The sequence below is a fragment of the Bos indicus x Bos taurus genome, chromosome 4 (assembly GCF_003369695.1).
Source record: "Bos indicus x Bos taurus breed Angus x Brahman F1 hybrid chromosome 4, Bos_hybrid_MaternalHap_v2.0, whole genome shotgun sequence".
Taxonomy (NCBI): Eukaryota; Metazoa; Chordata; class Mammalia; order Artiodactyla; family Bovidae; genus Bos; species Bos indicus x Bos taurus.
The window spans coordinates 95932881-95949399 of record NC_040079.1 but is presented as its reverse complement, the minus strand read 5'-3'; the positions used below and the strand labels follow the sequence as shown (position 1 = coordinate 95949399).

General features: G+C 35.6%; 1 protein-coding gene across 5 annotated transcripts in view; it reads right to left on the bottom strand.

Moving 5' to 3' along the window:
• The window catches only part of AGMO (alkylglycerol monooxygenase), a 390090-nt gene that overhangs the window by 196661 nt on the left and 176910 nt on the right, over positions 1 to 16519 (bottom strand). For 4 of the 5 annotated variants that reach the window (XM_027540025.1, XM_027540024.1, XM_027540022.1 and 1 more), the window contains 5 exons: positions 13219 to 13285; positions 12764 to 12829; positions 12594 to 12673; positions 7731 to 7865; positions 6139 to 6255 (listed from right to left, as the gene is read on the bottom strand). In XM_027540025.1, coding sequence (XP_027395826.1) covers positions 6139 to 6255; positions 7731 to 7865; positions 12594 to 12673; positions 12764 to 12829; positions 13219 to 13285 — 465 coding nt within the window. The remainder of the gene's footprint in view (positions 1 to 6138; positions 6256 to 7730; positions 7866 to 12593; positions 12674 to 12763; positions 12830 to 13218; positions 13286 to 16519) is intronic. The other variant, XM_027540026.1, reaches the window with a different exon arrangement.

Below are 16519 nucleotides of genomic sequence, written 5' to 3'. Positions count from 1 at the left end.
ATTGGCATTCACAGGAATCACTTTTCTAAGTTCCTGAAATCTATGCTTATTGGACAAGTAGCTTTGGTAATATCCTCCCTTTACTAATACACATTTATTACATTCACTTCATGGCTGTAAATTATAATTGATACTCAATTTAGCTCACATTTCTTTTTTCATGTTACTTCAGTTACCACCTAAAAACTTTAGGAAATTAAATTAAATCCCAGTAGGCTGCCCTGGAGGAAAACAGTATGTGTGGAATATTGACTGGAGAGGTTTCACATAGGTCCTAAATTAGATCTAATCTCAGCAAGTGACACTCTCTATTATGACAGTACAACTAGATATATTGATTTTTTTTTCTAAGGATCTGTTAAAACTTGTCAATATGAAAGTACTGGTTGCAAAATTTTAGTGCCCATAATGTTTTACAGAGTATAGCATTCAGGGGAATTGAGGACTATAAAAACCTGTTTCCAAATTTACATGAATAATCTCAAATGCCTCATTAACTTGAAATGTATCACTAAATAATTTGTGTTAGACATATCTGCACTAATTTTACTATACATTCTATTATGTGAAAGTGTTAGTTGCTCAGTCCTGTCCAACTCTTTGCAACTCATGAACTGTCATCCACTAGACTCCTCTGTCCATGGGATTCTCCAGGCAAGAATAGTGGAGTAAGTAGCCATTTCCTTCTCCAAGGGATCTTCCCAATTGGGCTTCCCAATCTTCCCATTCAGGGGATGAACCTGGGTCTCCTGCACTACAGGCAGATTCTTTACCATCTGAGCCACCAGGGAAGCCCATATTCTGTTATAAAACCTTATTAAATAGTCAAACTGTTTTGAGTCTATTATTTGAAAAGGATAGCATTGCCTTTAAAGTTTTACTTTGGAAACATGCTAGTGCATCCATATTTCCATTTCAAACCCATATCCATGACATCACCCCATGCAGTGAACCCTGGCAGCTTAGGAATTGATTTCCCAAGCATTACTAAAGTAAAATCAACATGAAAGATCGTGGGTCATATCACTAAACTAAACAATATATATTTAAATGTATGCACTGCAAATTTCAGTGAGAAAGGAATGTGCCTTTTTACGTCTTTCTGGCGGCCATCAAATTGCTTTTTTGACTCTCAGAGTTATTTATGCAGAACTTGCGTACATTAAACAAGTAAGTATTTATCTACTCTGGTATATGCGTAAACAGAAAGGGCTGTCAGACTACAGCAGGGTCCGCAATTACAAGTCAGCCACAACTTTTTCTGTGTGATTATTGGCTACAGTCAATCTGGAAAAAAAAAATATTTCTGTTGGATTTTAACGTCTTCAGATGCTTTTAAACATCTCTGAGACTACAAAGGCACTATAGAATTTTGCAAATAAGCAAACTTTTTCCCCACTAGTTGCACAGCATGTTTTTAGCAAAGGAAAACATGTGTGGGAAATAAGCAAATGCACTTTTCAAAATTAATTTGTGTCAAGGATGAAGCTGTCTCCAACTCTAATTTCAATCTGAAAAGGATTTCATCACTTGATATTTCTATTTGTCGACATATCTACATCAGTTTCTCATACAGTTTTTTACCATCTTGCGAATACCATGCTATGAGTTACATATTGTAATATACACCCTGTCTGGCTACATTTTAACCTAAGTAGCACTCATGCACGCCTAGACATTCAAATTCTCTTGGTGAACTTAATATTAAGGCCTCTCTTGCAAAGTCAAAATGGATAAATCTTCATTTTTATTTCTGTGAATTAGGTTAATTTATTTTGAGACTATATTTAGTCTAAAAATTCAATAATGCCAACTGTACTAAGTATTGATCAGTATATCAAAAGTTAGATAGATATTTAGATATAGATGATGCAGCTTTTTTCCTGGTGTTACTCAATTATCTAACCTCCATTAATGCACATATATTTTAATCATAATGTAGGTGAACAAGTTAAAATTACAAAGTAATCAGTGATGGGATAATTATGTAATACTTGAAGACATGATTATGAGGCCCTAGGTGAAGCAATTAATAAGTCTAACCAGTATGGTAGTTTGACATCAACACACGCATTGCTCAGAGTAATGTAATTCATGCTGCTTTTAAGAAACCTTTGCTCCTGAAATAAATTGTCGGCTTCAAATCTTGTTTTTTTTTTTGAAGCTAAAGAAAAATGAACTTGCTACAATGTGGAACTGATTTCATTAGTGTAGCACATATATGAACCAGCAAAGAGTAAACCAGTATATTTCCTATCATGATATTTCCAAAGCATTTCTGGTCACACTGTATCCTATTTCTTATTTTAAGTTCATAGAATGGAAACTAGAAATGAAATCATTGTTTTCTGCTAAAATCAGGGAAGTCCTTTCTGTAGTTTTTTTTTTTTTTTTTAAGTTATACATGGAGTGAGAGCACAAGTGAACTTGTCTGTTGTCCAAAATTGGAGTCACTGTGTGTAGGAATATCGGGTTATTAATTTCAAATGCAAAAAACACACAAACATACATGGATCATTAAAGTCTTTAAATAATGTTTAAAATTAAAATGGCTTTCTTCAAGGTTATCCAGTAGTCTCTGTAATAACTTTCTGTAAATCTATTTTATTTAGCCAGATACACTGTGACATACAGTTATTTGTCCAATCAGAAAATATCCCCCATTTCTTCTGTATTAATACTATGCTGATTTTATCCAGGTATAAGGAAGGGATATGCTCAGCAAGAAAGTGAACCCTTTATCCCCAGGGCTTGAATTACGATATGATTTAATATGATTTATTCATATGATATATTCATGGTTAATTCATGACCTGGTGTTAGTTATTGTTTCAGTGTGGGCATATGAATTCGTCCTGAACAAAGAGACATGAAAGGACATTTGCTGAGAAATACTCTGGAATTTTTCCCCTCTCTTTCTTAAAAGAAATTTCTAAGAAACTACTTGCTGCCTTTGGTGTCACTGTCAGGACAGGATGCCCAGAATTGCTGTAATTGTGATGATGAAAGTCCAGAGAACTGTAGAGAAGCCTTTTGGAAACTCTGCATGTTTGAACTGCTAAACTAATCAATCCTCGAAATACTCGACTCTGAATTTTCAGTTTTATTTAAGCTGCATTTAATTGGATATTCTGTTCCTTAGAACAGACTCTTTGTGACCCGGTGGACTGTAGCTTGCCAGACTCCTCTGTCTATAGAATTCTCCAGACAAGAATACTAGAGTGGGTTTCCATACCATCCTCCAAGGGGATCTTTCCAAGTCAGGGATTGAACCCAGGTCTCCTGCATTGCAGGCAGATTCTTTACCATCTGAGCCACCAGGGAAGCCTTTATATATTAAAGTTATTTTAACATAACCTTATACTAGACTAATTTTTCTGCATATCTTATTTATCAACTTCTATTATGGAGCTCTCATGAATAGACTGATATCTGTCAATAATCTTTGAAAAAAGTGATTAATCTTGCCTTAATTCACTGCCCGCTAATCCCATTTGTATTCATATGCAAATTTGAATTCATATTTCTTGATTTTTACGTTTTCTTAGACTTTTTCACACTATTTTTTATGTCTAAAGATAATTTCTATTAGTTATTTTTATATCATTGTCTGTTAGCTCTGTATTATATATATATATATATTTTTTTTTTTCTCTTTTAATGCACTAATTCTCTCTTTAGTAGTCTTCAGGTGACGTTATGGTAAAGTGGGGTTTCCCTAGTAGCTCAGCTGGTAAAGAATCCACCTGCAATGCAGGAGACCCTGGTTTGACTCCTGGGTCAGGAAGATCCCCTGGAGAAGGCTACTCACTTCAGTATTTGTGGACTTCCCTGGTGGCTCAGAAGGTAAAAAATCCACCTACAGTGCGGGAGACCTGGGTTCGATCCCTGGGTTGGGAAGATTCCCTGGAGGAGGGCATGGCAATCCAGTATTCTTGCCTGGAGGATCCCATGAACAGAGGAGCCTTGGTGGGCTATCGTCCACAGGTCGCAGAGTCAGACACAACTGAAGCAATTTAGGAGCAGCAGCAAACTGTCAATGAAGTCGTTGACCTCCTCATGTCCACTGTATTTTTGTGTTCTAGAAGTTTAATTTGATTATTTCTAAATGTGCTTTATCATTGTATCTTGATTTTCCATAATTTCGAATTTCTTTTTAATTTCAACTTTGCATCTTCAAACATGTTAAATTTACTTAATTCATGTTTTAATTGATTTTATTTTCAAAATCTATTAACCCCTTTGTTATTTCTGCTAAGTGCTTTGCCATGATGGCTTTCTCCTAGTGTGTTTCTGTGCTTTTTATCTCTATGTTAGGGGACTACGCTGAGACTTGTGTTTGAGAGGACTGCTCTAAGCATGATTTGAACATGAATCTTTTAAACATGAGTCCTCATCTGACACCAAACTATGTATTTAGTTTAGGTTTATAAACTAATGATTAGTGCAAATCCTGAATGCATATTTGAGTGAGAGATGGTTTGTAGCTAAACAATCACAGGGAAGACTTTTTTTTGCCTCCTCAGAGCCAAGCCCAGTAAGGGCAAGTTTCTGTCTTATGTTTCTTTTCCTCATCCTCCTCTCCATCCCTTCACTAAGAGTGTTTTTTTTTTTTGCTTTCAGTTGTTTTACTTGAAATTCTATAACTGATTTTCTACCCATGTAGACTCTCAGCTTTGTTTCGGGTCCCTTAAGGAACTGACCAACAGTGACTATTCAGTGCCTGGAACAGCAGTCAGGTCAGAAATAGCACCTCATTGAATTTGCATTTTCTCAACATTTTCAGCCTCTAAGGAGTACCTCAAATTTTTTGCCAACTCATCTATGTAGTGTAAAGAGTTTTCTTAAAAATCACATTTTGTCAGCAATTTTAGGTGTTCGATACAGCTTAAAAAGATGTCGGTGTATCTAACCCACTTTGCTGAAAATGGAAATCGCCTTTTTCTTGTTTCTTTAGAGCCTAACTAACTGTTATTCATACAGAGCTATGAATGAGTCCTCACTGAGTCCTCAACATTGAGGAATGAGTCCTCAACATTCTTAACTCAGTGAGGTTCTGTTCTGAGGTATGTATTTACTTGGTAACAAAGTCAAAGACACCGATTTTCCATTCTTCCATCATTCTACTTTCAATTTCACCTATTTCCAACCTAGCTGTGCATGCGTGCTCAGTCGCTTCAGGTGTATCCGACTCTTTGTGACCCCATGGACTGTGGCCCACCAGGCTCCTCTGTCCATGGGTCTCTCCAAGCAAGAATATTGGAGTGGGTTGCCATGCCACCCTCCAGGGGATCTTCCCCACCCAGGGATCGAACTTGTGTCTCCTGTGTCTTCTACAGTAAAGGCAGATTCTTTACCTCTGAGTCATGGGGGAAGTCTCCAACCTAGTTACTTTACTATAATTTATGTACTTGAAATATTTTAACTATTTTTTGAAAAAAAAAGCATACTGTGAATACATCTATGATACAAAACAATATTTAAAAATACTTTTGTTTTTATCTGTTTATAGTTTATAGGGCATTGTTATATACAGTATGCTATTTTTGTTTTCTTCAAGATGTAGGCAGTGAGGGTGTTCTTATTTGGCCAAAAAATGATTCCCCAGGTGGTAATGCCTAAATCAGAATCCAGATTCTAAATCCTGGTCCAGGGCTCTTATGCTTGAGTAAGGCAAACTGAATATTTTGAATATTTAGAAAGAACACAATAAATAAACTTCATCATACATTGCAAATCCCCTAAATTCAAGTTATCAGGGTATTCTCTAACTGAAGATAAGCATGTTGAAATTGATGTAAAGTCCACTTTCCCCAAAACATTTAATTCTAACTTCTGAAATACTTTCCTTATAATTGTTGAAGAATTTATTTCTGGCAAATCATTTCCTACTTTCCATTTAGATTAATAAAATTTACTATTTGATGGACACTTTATACAGAAATATTTTGTATATAATTGGCTCAATTAATTAAACTGATTGTAGATGAATTCATTTACCTGTTTAAATGTGAGACACTGCAAAAATTCAAAAAAACTACAGAAAAGAACACAGCACAGGGAGAAAAGAGAGCTTATTTTCATTTTCAGAGTGACAGATAATTTTTCCACACTCTATTTAAAATTAGCACTACTTACAGCTTTATCTGCAAAGGTCTCTTCATAAAATGCCAGCATCAGAGCAAACTGTACCAGTACATATATCTTCAATAGCTGAGAGGCCGATGATGAGAAAGGAATTTCTTTCCCCTCGACCTAGGAAGATAGAAAAAAACTTTTCCATGATATTGCTCTATTGTCTAGCTCACTGAAATTCACACTAAGTGAAGAGGAGATATGAAAAAAAAATGAAAGATTTTGCTTTTTTTTTTAGACCCTTGAAACAACTCATGTTTATTACTTCAGATAGGAAAAAATGTAAAAATTAGAAGACTTGTTTCTCGTTTAAGAAACATTATGAGTCTAATCTTGTCTGCTTTATATAGAGAAGTCTAAGAATTGATACTGATGATTAACATAAAAAATGAACATGTTATATGAAATATTAAAATATGTCCATGATTATACATCGAAGTATAGCAAAAGATGAAAATGGAAGGTGATTTGGAGTAGTGGAAATAATCTTGCTTCAAAGAGAAACACTGTCGTATTGAAAACAACTTTCCCAGACTACAGTTTCCCAGAAACACTATATTCCTATCCTTATAATGCATATTTAGGCATCAATATGGCTTTAAAATATTCACTTAGAATTATCTATTGAAAAAAAGGAAAATAATAAATGAGCCATAGCTGACTAGACTCTCTGGAGCTGAAATAAGCAAACTATTTTCACCTATATCAATTCAGAATGTTGTTCTATAACTAGCTGTGAACATAACCAGGTGTCTGGGAAATTCCAACACAGCAGCTTTTGTAACTGCAAGAGAAAACATCTTTATTTAAATCGAGATTTTTGAAAAATAACATATTCAAATAAAACATATGATTTTCATTTCCTTGAAATACTGGCTAACTCTTATAATTATCTCTGAAATCAAGAGTAGCTTATTGTTTTTGTATTACTATTAATGACAGTTATCTTGATAAGCAGTCAAAATATATACACTAAATGATGGAAAGAAATTCCTTTTTCATCAGAGGAATTCCATATTGAAACTGAATTTTTCATTTGGATTTCTATGTTTTACATCTCCACTTTGCTTAATGTTTTAGTTTTAACGGATTTCTGCATTTAATGCTACTACTCCACGATGAAATGAATAAAGTTGTGGTCTAATCCAATAACCACATCATTTTGGTGTGCCTTTAGACCTTCAATTCTGGAGATCTCAATCTTTCATGGACAAATGAAGACTGGACAGAATCATCCAAAAGGCTCCCTCCATCTCTCGCATTCTAGGTTCTGTGATGGACCCACAAGTGTCTGTGTGGTTTCTGCAGTACACAAAGGCTCTCGGCTGTGGGTTTGAGCCAAGAAAACCAGTCTCTGGTGCTCTGCCCCAAACCATGCTCCCTAGGAAGAGGCAGCATCAGTCTGGGAGACGGCACCCCTCTTATTGGCCCCTAGGTGGTGTCCACTCATTAAGTTACACATTGCGTGACTGCATCTGCCTCAGGAAACATCTTTTTTCAGATATGCATGAAGTCAGCATGAATTACAGGCTGGCTGAAGACCTGACAATAGGAAATTAATCTTTGCCATCGTTAAATTCATGAACACTATTTACCTCTGGGATTTCTTCAATCAGTCCAAGTCTGGGTTTACCTGGACTCCATCCTGGTCCTTTAAATATGACAGAAAACTTATTGAAGAACCCAGGCGTGGCCCAGAATGTAGTCCATATGTTAACTAAATGATGGAACTAGAAGAATAAAAATATAATTCATTTGAGATAAGGAAAACCTATAACAAAAAGGTTACATATGTTAAGTCATATGTTTTATTTTATTGTATAATGCAATTTATAAATTATTCTTTAATATATAGTTATATATAATTTGCTAATGATGATTAATATGCAATTGTGTTATAAATTGAAATTTATTCTATGCATTCTGTATACCTTTATGCTTATATGTATTCTTATCAATATTTCTGAAACTCCACAAAATCTGAAATTTTAAAATATGGCAAAGGTTTAGAAAATCAACAAAGAATACAAAAATGAGTTCAGAGACTTTACTTCCAATGGTATTAACTAGCAGCATGCGCACTCAACAAGCCATGTCGAATGACATCTTTTCTAGACTTGCTAAACAGTTGTGAAAGTTGAACTAGAATCATATAAATATGCATATCCACTATATATTTTTAAAAGAATTTTATTTACTATATTGAATTATAGGTGAACATATCACATTAAGAAAAAAATTTCAGTGTCATTTCTGAGGGTAGATTTGTAAGTATTTTTCATATTCTGTAATAAGAAAAAAGTTTACTGAGTCAAAAGTTTACCTTGAGCCTTATAGCAGCAATTCACATTCTTTAAATAAAATACACTTGATAGGTATAAAGTTAAAGTATGCAAATGCATGACAAGTACTCATGATAATTAGCTATATATACCACACATGTTATAATAATGCATCATAGAATTAAAAATAGTCCTAGATATTGGGCATCAGCTATAAACTCTAAAAATGAGTTCTGTTATAAGTGTAGTAATAAATTAATGCAGAAAGAAGTTTTGGTTCTATCAGACTTTGTGGTCTCATGTGTATTTTCATGATCTCTTACAGAATTTAAACTGCTAACATTATAAAAATGGCTTTTAAAATTACTTGAAATATTACAATAAGGAATCTAAAGCAATTAAGGAACAATGCAGGATTTAGTTGAGGCTTTGTAATAAAATAATAATACAGAAAATTAATGGCATGACACACATTAATACACTTACCTGTTTTGCTATTTTAAAAACTGACTGCAATTGTATTACTATCATTCTAGACACAAGCCGTGAGAAATACATGGTAATGTTTTTAAATAAGGAGCACTTTCTCACTTATTTCTTTGCCAATGGCCTGAAATACCTGGACCCCAAAGGAAAGCAAAATGAATGATCTACACTTAAAAATAAAGGAGGAAAAAAGAAGCCCTCTCTATCTAACAGGGGCCATTCTAAGTTGCTTTCGAATCCTCTGATGGGAAGGTGAGAAAATTAGCTAAACATAGAGCAATACAAGTGAAAGTAGATATGCAATTTTGTAAGTTGAGGAACACCTAATTATTACAATTTCCTGATTTGATATTTCTGACAATATAAGGGAATATGAGAAGACTAAGCCTTAGACACAGTTCTGACAATTATTACGCTAAAGGAAATTTTATTTGAGGGCAGAAGCCTGGATTATTGAACACAGATTCAGCAGCAGCCCATAAAGACCTGTGATTGTCTGAATATTGTGTCCTCAAAACCTAATCATCCAATTCCTTGTGCAGCTCATGCCATGCAGTTTTCAACCTCTTATTGTATCTCGAATAAGAGCCCCTTTTCCTCCATATGTACACTCCCCAAGTCTTGCTAGTTAAAGGATCACCATCAACCAGCAGTGTCTGCATCTCCTGGGAGCTTGTTAGAAACACAGGGTCTTGGATGGAATTCAGATCTACTGAACCCATCCTTTAATCAGATCCTCCCATGATTCATATGCACATTAGGTTTGAAAGGCTCTCTCATAGAGGACAGAGACTAAGTTGTATTTCCTTTTTAATTTCTACATTATGAAGAGAAGACCACACCCAAAGAAGAAGTGGATCTAAGTCTATTATCTCAAAACTTGACTTCAGTTCTATAAAGAAAGTACCTAGAAATATTTCTTAAAAGTTACCTGGAAATATTTGCTAATATCTTCCTGAAAAAAAAAAAAATCTATCACATTCTTAGTAGCACCTAAGAGTGAGAAAGTGAGAGAGACAAAAAATACAATTAGTTGAGAAGAAAGAAGAGAAATAATCAACTTTTCTCTTCTGAATGGTGACATAAAAATGCCTTTCATTTGAAAGGTGAAGTCAATTTATGACAGCCTTTTCCATAAAATTGAGTTAATCAAGTTTGGAACTGGGCCTTCAACCCACCCACTCTACTTCTAGGTTTGAATCTGACAAACTGTGAATAGTTGAAGGAATTATTTAAATCCTGGAAATCTGTTTTATCCACCAAAAAAACAAAACAAAACAACAACAACAAAAAAAAACTGAGGCTAACAGAAGATATGAGGGATAACAGAAGATATGAAAGAGATGGGAATACCAGGCCACCTGATCTGCCTCTTGAGAAACCTGTATACAGGTCAGGAAGCAACAGTTAGAACTGGACAAGGAACAACAGACTGGTTCCAAAGAGGAAAAGGAGTACATCAAGGCTGTATATTGTCACCCTGCTTATTTAACTTCTATGCAGAGTACATCATGAGAAACCCTGGGCTGGAAGAAGCACAAGCTGGAATCAAGATTGCCGGGAAAAATATCAATAACCTCAGGTATGCAGATGACACCACCCTTATGGCAGAAAGTGAAGAAGAACTAAAGAGCCTCTTGATGAAAGTGAAAGTGGAGAGTGAAAAAGTTGGCTTAAAGCTCAACATTCAGAAAACTAAGATCATGGCATCTGGTCCCATCACTTCATGGGAAATAGATGAGAAACAATGGAAACAATGACAGACTTTATTTTGGGAGGGCTCCAAAATCATTGCAGATGGTGATTGCGGCCATGAAATTAAAAGACACTTACTCCTTGGAAGGAAGGTTCTGACCAACCTACACAGCATATTAAAAAGCAGAGACATCACTGCGCAAACAAAGATCCGTCTAGTCAAGGCTATGGTTTTTCCAGTGGTCATGTATGGATGTGAGAGTTCGACTATAAAGAAAGCTGAGCGCTAAAGAATTGATGATTTTGAACTGTGGTGTTGGAGAAGACTCTTGAGAGTCCCTTGGACTGCAAGGAGATCCAACCATTCCATCCTAAAAGAAATCAGTCCTGAATATTCATTGGAAAGACTGATGCTGAAGCTCAAACTCCAATACTTTGGCCTCCTCATGTGAAGAACTGACTCATTTGAAAAGACCCTGATGCTGGGAAAGATTGAAGGCAGGAGGAGAAGGTGACGACGGAGGATGAGATGGTTGGATGGCATCACCGACTCAATGGACATGAGTCTGTGTAAACTCTGGTAGTTGGTGATGGACAGGGAGGCCTGGTGTGCTGCAGTCCATGGGGTCGCAAAGAGTCAGACACAACTGAATGACTGAACTGATCTAAACAGAAGATAAACCTTAGTAAGCTTTAACAATGGTTAAATATTTGTGCTGTTAGTAATGCCCTGCATATAGTCAAAGCCCAATAAATGTCAATTTTCTTACTTTAACTTTAAAAACTTTGAGGAAGTAGGTTTGTAAAGCAGACCTAACATGAACCTGCACTTTCTCCCTTTCTAAATGCTGTATATCCAGTCCCCTGGACAGAGCTGTCATTGACTGACCTCTTCAGGTTTTCAAGTATTCTTATCTTTTTCTCATTTATTAGTCCTGACCCCAGGGAGTGTTTGCGGTGGTCTGCTGCTGACGGATCAGAGCTTCACAGACATTCCTCATCTCTCTAGTGCCAACCATTGAGACCAGCGAACAACCAATACCACATGTCTGACAGAAAACTGGTCCAGGGCAAAGAGTCTTAGCAGGTGAGGTAATGTGCAGACCTAACCCACCCATAATAGCTCTTGACACCTCAGTCCAAGAAGAGGAGGGCAAAGGCCTCACCTTGGATTTCTAACCAGAGTCATGTAGCCTTGAAGCAAATATTTTTCTTACTCTGGGATCAGCCTTAATTATACATTTTACTACCACTCCTTCTGAATACACGAATATATTTCAGGTCTATTCTGAGAGGTATGTTGCTAAAGAACTATTTCTTTTATTTTATTTTATTTTTTTTTATTTTATTTTTTTTTAACTTTTTATTCCTTTATTTCTCATGTGTTCCCCATCCTGAACCCTCCTCCCTCCTCCCTCCCCATACCATCCCTCTGGGTCATCCCAGTGCACCAGCCCCAAGCATCCAGCATCGTGCATTGAACCTGGACTGGCATCTCGTTTCATACATGACATTTCACATGTTTCAATGCCATTCTCCCAAATCTTCCCACCCTCTCCTTCTCCCACAGAGTCCATAATCCTGTTCTATACATCAGTGTCTCTTTTGCTGTCTCGTATACAGGGTTATCGTTACCATCTTTCTAAATTCCATATATATGCGTTAGTATCCTGTATTGGTGTTTTTCCTTCTGGCTTACTTCACTCTGTATAATAGGCTCCAGTTTCATCCACCTCATTAGAACTATTTCTTTTAATTCTAGGTAACAGACATCTTTAAAAATTGTGGCAATGAATTGTTTTCAAATTTATTCGGCCTAATTTGATTCAAGTCTTGGAGTGCCAGAGTTATTTTCAAATTCTTCTACAGCTAAAGTAGTTTGTTTTTCAGGTCGATGTAATGTACTTTTACCTTTAAGTAACTAAATTTTCTTTCAAATATAAAATGTATAAGAAGATGTAATCAATTCAGAAAGAATAAAATCAATAACATTACCTGCACCTTGAAAGGTTCAAATGTATTAATGGGATGTGTTAGACCATATACAACTTTTTCATTTTCTGCCTCAAAGGTCCCTGGAAGACAAATAATAATGATATGATCTTTGACTTTCTGTGAATTAAGGAGTTAATTTAATTTTTTAAATGCTTGTACTTTTTACTTACCAAAAATTCTATCCCATATAATAAGAGTTCCAGCAAAATTTCTGTCTATACAATAACGGTTTCTGCCTGTGAGACAAAATATTAAGTTTTTTTTAAAAAAAGGAAGTTATATTTTTGAAACAATGATATTCCTAAAAATACCTTTTCACTGACAACCCTAGATTCTATGAAGTGTGTACTCCAGCGTCTGGTTAACTCTTTTTCCCACTACATCTGAGGAGATCTAAGCAAAGAGGAAAATCTAAAAGCCAGACATATAAAGGTTTTTTGGTTGTTTTGTTTGCTTTTTTTCCTCCAATCCTTGCTTTGAAGATGAGGTTTGTCCAGCTACAAAAGAAGAAGCAAATGCCTCTTTATAAAATATGTGGTGACTAGGTTGGGTAATTGTGATGAAATGATACAAAGTAATATCATTTTTTTTAAGAAATGAAGAAGAAAAGATCAAATTTCCTCACCGTGATGAACTCTATGATGGCTAGGAGTATTAAGAATCAGTTCCAAAGGACCAAGGTTATCGATGACCTTTTTAAAATAAAAGGAACATAGTTATTATTAATTATATGTAATATTTAAGTACTCACATTAAAATTCCACATGGGTTATAAAATGTTGCAATTTTCAGAGTCAGAAGAAATTTCTCTATCTTCTATTGTTTACATAAAGATAGCAATAAGCTCATCATATATTCAAAGAGACAATACAGCATAGTAGTGAGGTTAAGAGCTTGATTGCCTCAGTTCAGTTCCTGAATCCTCTATTTATTATTATGTGGTACCGGGGAAATTACTTAAAGTTTTTCTAACTCAGTTTCCTTACCTTTAAAATGGGAATAATAATAGTATCTGGCTTCCCTGGTGGCTCAGACAGTAAAGAATCTGTCTGCAATGCAGGAGAGCCAGCTTTGATCCCTGGGTTGGGAAGATCTTCAGGGGGAGCGAAATGGCAACCCACCCCAATATTCTTGCCTGAATTCCACGGGCAGAGGAGCCTAGCAGGCTACAGTCCGTGGGGTCACAAAGAGTGGGACACAGAACTAACACTTCCACTTTAGTAACCACATAATAGTGTTCTGAGGATTACAAAGGCTACTATTGCCAAGGCACACTTTCAGGTTTTATGTCTTTTATGCTATTCACTATAAACTAGTCTTTGTTGACTAATAATAACAAAGCATAACCAGGGGAAAGAAAACCAAGTATTACATTCATTTTCTGGAGTTTTCACCAAATAATCAGTCATGTAGCAACTTACTATTGCAGTCGCAAGGGTGGTCCTTGCTTATTCAAGTAGATGCCTAAATGTTCTCTGACTGTAGACGCCCCATTTTGCAGTCCATTTTTGAGGCATATTTCAAAGTCAAATATGTAAAGGGGCCTTTTTTTAAAATTCAAGACTCTGAAATTTGGTCTAGAATTCTCTAATGTTCTTTCCCAACATTTCTCAGTAAGAATCCCTTGTGCCAGAGTCTTCAAGAAATGTAGAAACCAGACAAGTAGCATTAAAAAGAGCAGGCCATATATAAAACATTTGTTATGGTATATGATTAATAGTAAACAATGTGGCAACTCTTTTAATCTCGATCACATTATTCTTTCTTCCATCAATGATGGGAGATAACAGTCTTTTACTTTTCTTTAATCATAATCTAAATGATCTGTTAGAATCTACATATTACAAAATCAGTACACTGTAATGATATTTTAAGAGGTTGCTCACCTCCAAAGTTAATGTCCCTTTAAAGGATATCTTAATATAAGGAATAAAGTAACATGTTAAATACTTCTTAAGGGGAAAAAACATCACTGACAATAATGACACTGACATAGATTTGGCAACAAGTCAATGGTAGAAGGAAAAAATAGGGAAATGGGACTGCTCCAAACACAAAGGTATTTAAGATACATAACACCCAAATGTATTGTGGGGAATCCTGTTTAGATAACAAACCAAATATAAAGTATATTTTATAGGCAAGGAGAGAAAATTGATTATAAACATGGTATGACATAACAAAAATACTTTTATTAAGAGTTATGATGTCATTGTCACTACATAAGAAAATGTTGTTGCTTTCTGAGTTGTATAACTAAAGCATACATGACATGAAATCTAGGTTTTGCTGCATTATATTTGGCAATTAGAAGGAAAAAAATAACTAATGAAAATGCATCAAAATCATTGTTTTTATTGAAATATAGTTGATTCACAATGTTGTGTTAGTTTCAGACGTACAGCAAAGTGATTCAGGTAGACATATCCTTTTTCATATTCTTTTCCACTATAGGTTAATATACGATATCATAATGATTTTTAAATTGAAGTGATAGAGCTATGAAGATTCCGTGTATTATTCTCTCTCATTTTCTGAATGCTTGAAAATTTTTAATAAGAGAAATTACTACTCTGGTATTATACAGTCATGCTCATTTAACCAGTTGAAAATATTAATAGATCCCTACAGTTCCAAACAAAACTTCTAGATTATAACTCTTTGTGTAGCAGAGTTTAATCACATTTTGGCAACCTCTGATACTGAAACATCCAATTTACAATTTAAAATTGCAAATGTGGACAGTCGCAGCAGCCACACAATCCTCAGCTTGTGGGGTTCTGAAGGTTCCTAATGTAGAAGAAACAGCAGCACTGCCTCAACGATGCCGCAACTCTCCATGTGGCAGGTGCAACCAACATCTCCTTATGAGACTCACTGTTCACACACCTGAAAGAAACAATCCTTGCCCCGTACCCTGCTGACCAGCTTCTAAGGGCTTCTTGGTTTCCATTACGGAACAGACATGCAAAGAATACAAATGTTTGCAATGCAAAGGATGTATAATATTATGTAGTGTATGTTGATTTAGGCTCCTCTCTCTCTTCTTGTCTCTCTTTTCTAATCTATAGTTCTAGTGTCATTTTCCAAGTTAATTTCCATAAGAAATGTATTATGAGGTCCAAACAACAGACTTTTTGGTTGATTCATAGACCAGAACTCATTTATATATGAAAAACTCTGTAATTTTTAGTTTCAGGAGTTCAAAATATTGTGGATATATAGCCCTTATATCAGACCACAGTTCTATGAAATAAGGTGCAAAAATATTATCCTACAAATGCATTATTAATGACCAGGAATTGGGAGGGGAGTTAGTGGAAACAACCCTGGATTTTATTGGACTCCATTGCTTTGTACTTGATGGAAAAATATTTGTTGAGAAGAAGAATGGTGATGGATAGAGAACAAAAAAGTGGGATTTCTCAGCAGTCGGGACATTGAAATCTGATGCTTTGCACAGGCCCTGTATCTCTGGCAGAGAACCAGATGGGAAAGGAGAAAAGCATTTATCCTTGTTTGTCTCTTTGGTGGCTAACATATGTTACAAAAACAGACAACAAAAGGGGGTGGAGGAGGCCACACTACCCGGCTTCTGCTACCCAGATGCATTTCTGATCCCTGGTCCTGGTGTGTGTGCAGCCACATTTAAATCCACACAAATGGTGAGTGAACTCACATGATGAGAGCCTTGGCTGAGGGCACTGTTTTTTTTAATGTCAAGCACTTTTCCTCAAAGAAAATCTTTTGCTTCTGCAGGCTAAAGCATGGTGATATCAATACTGAAAGCGAGTTTTTTTGTTGTTTTTTTTTTTAAGTAAAATGCCAAGTACAACACAGGCAACCACAGTCAAATTTCCTGGTAGTTCCTATGAGTACCTTGGAGCCGGGGAAGACCACCTCGGTGTGGGAGATGATTCATCATT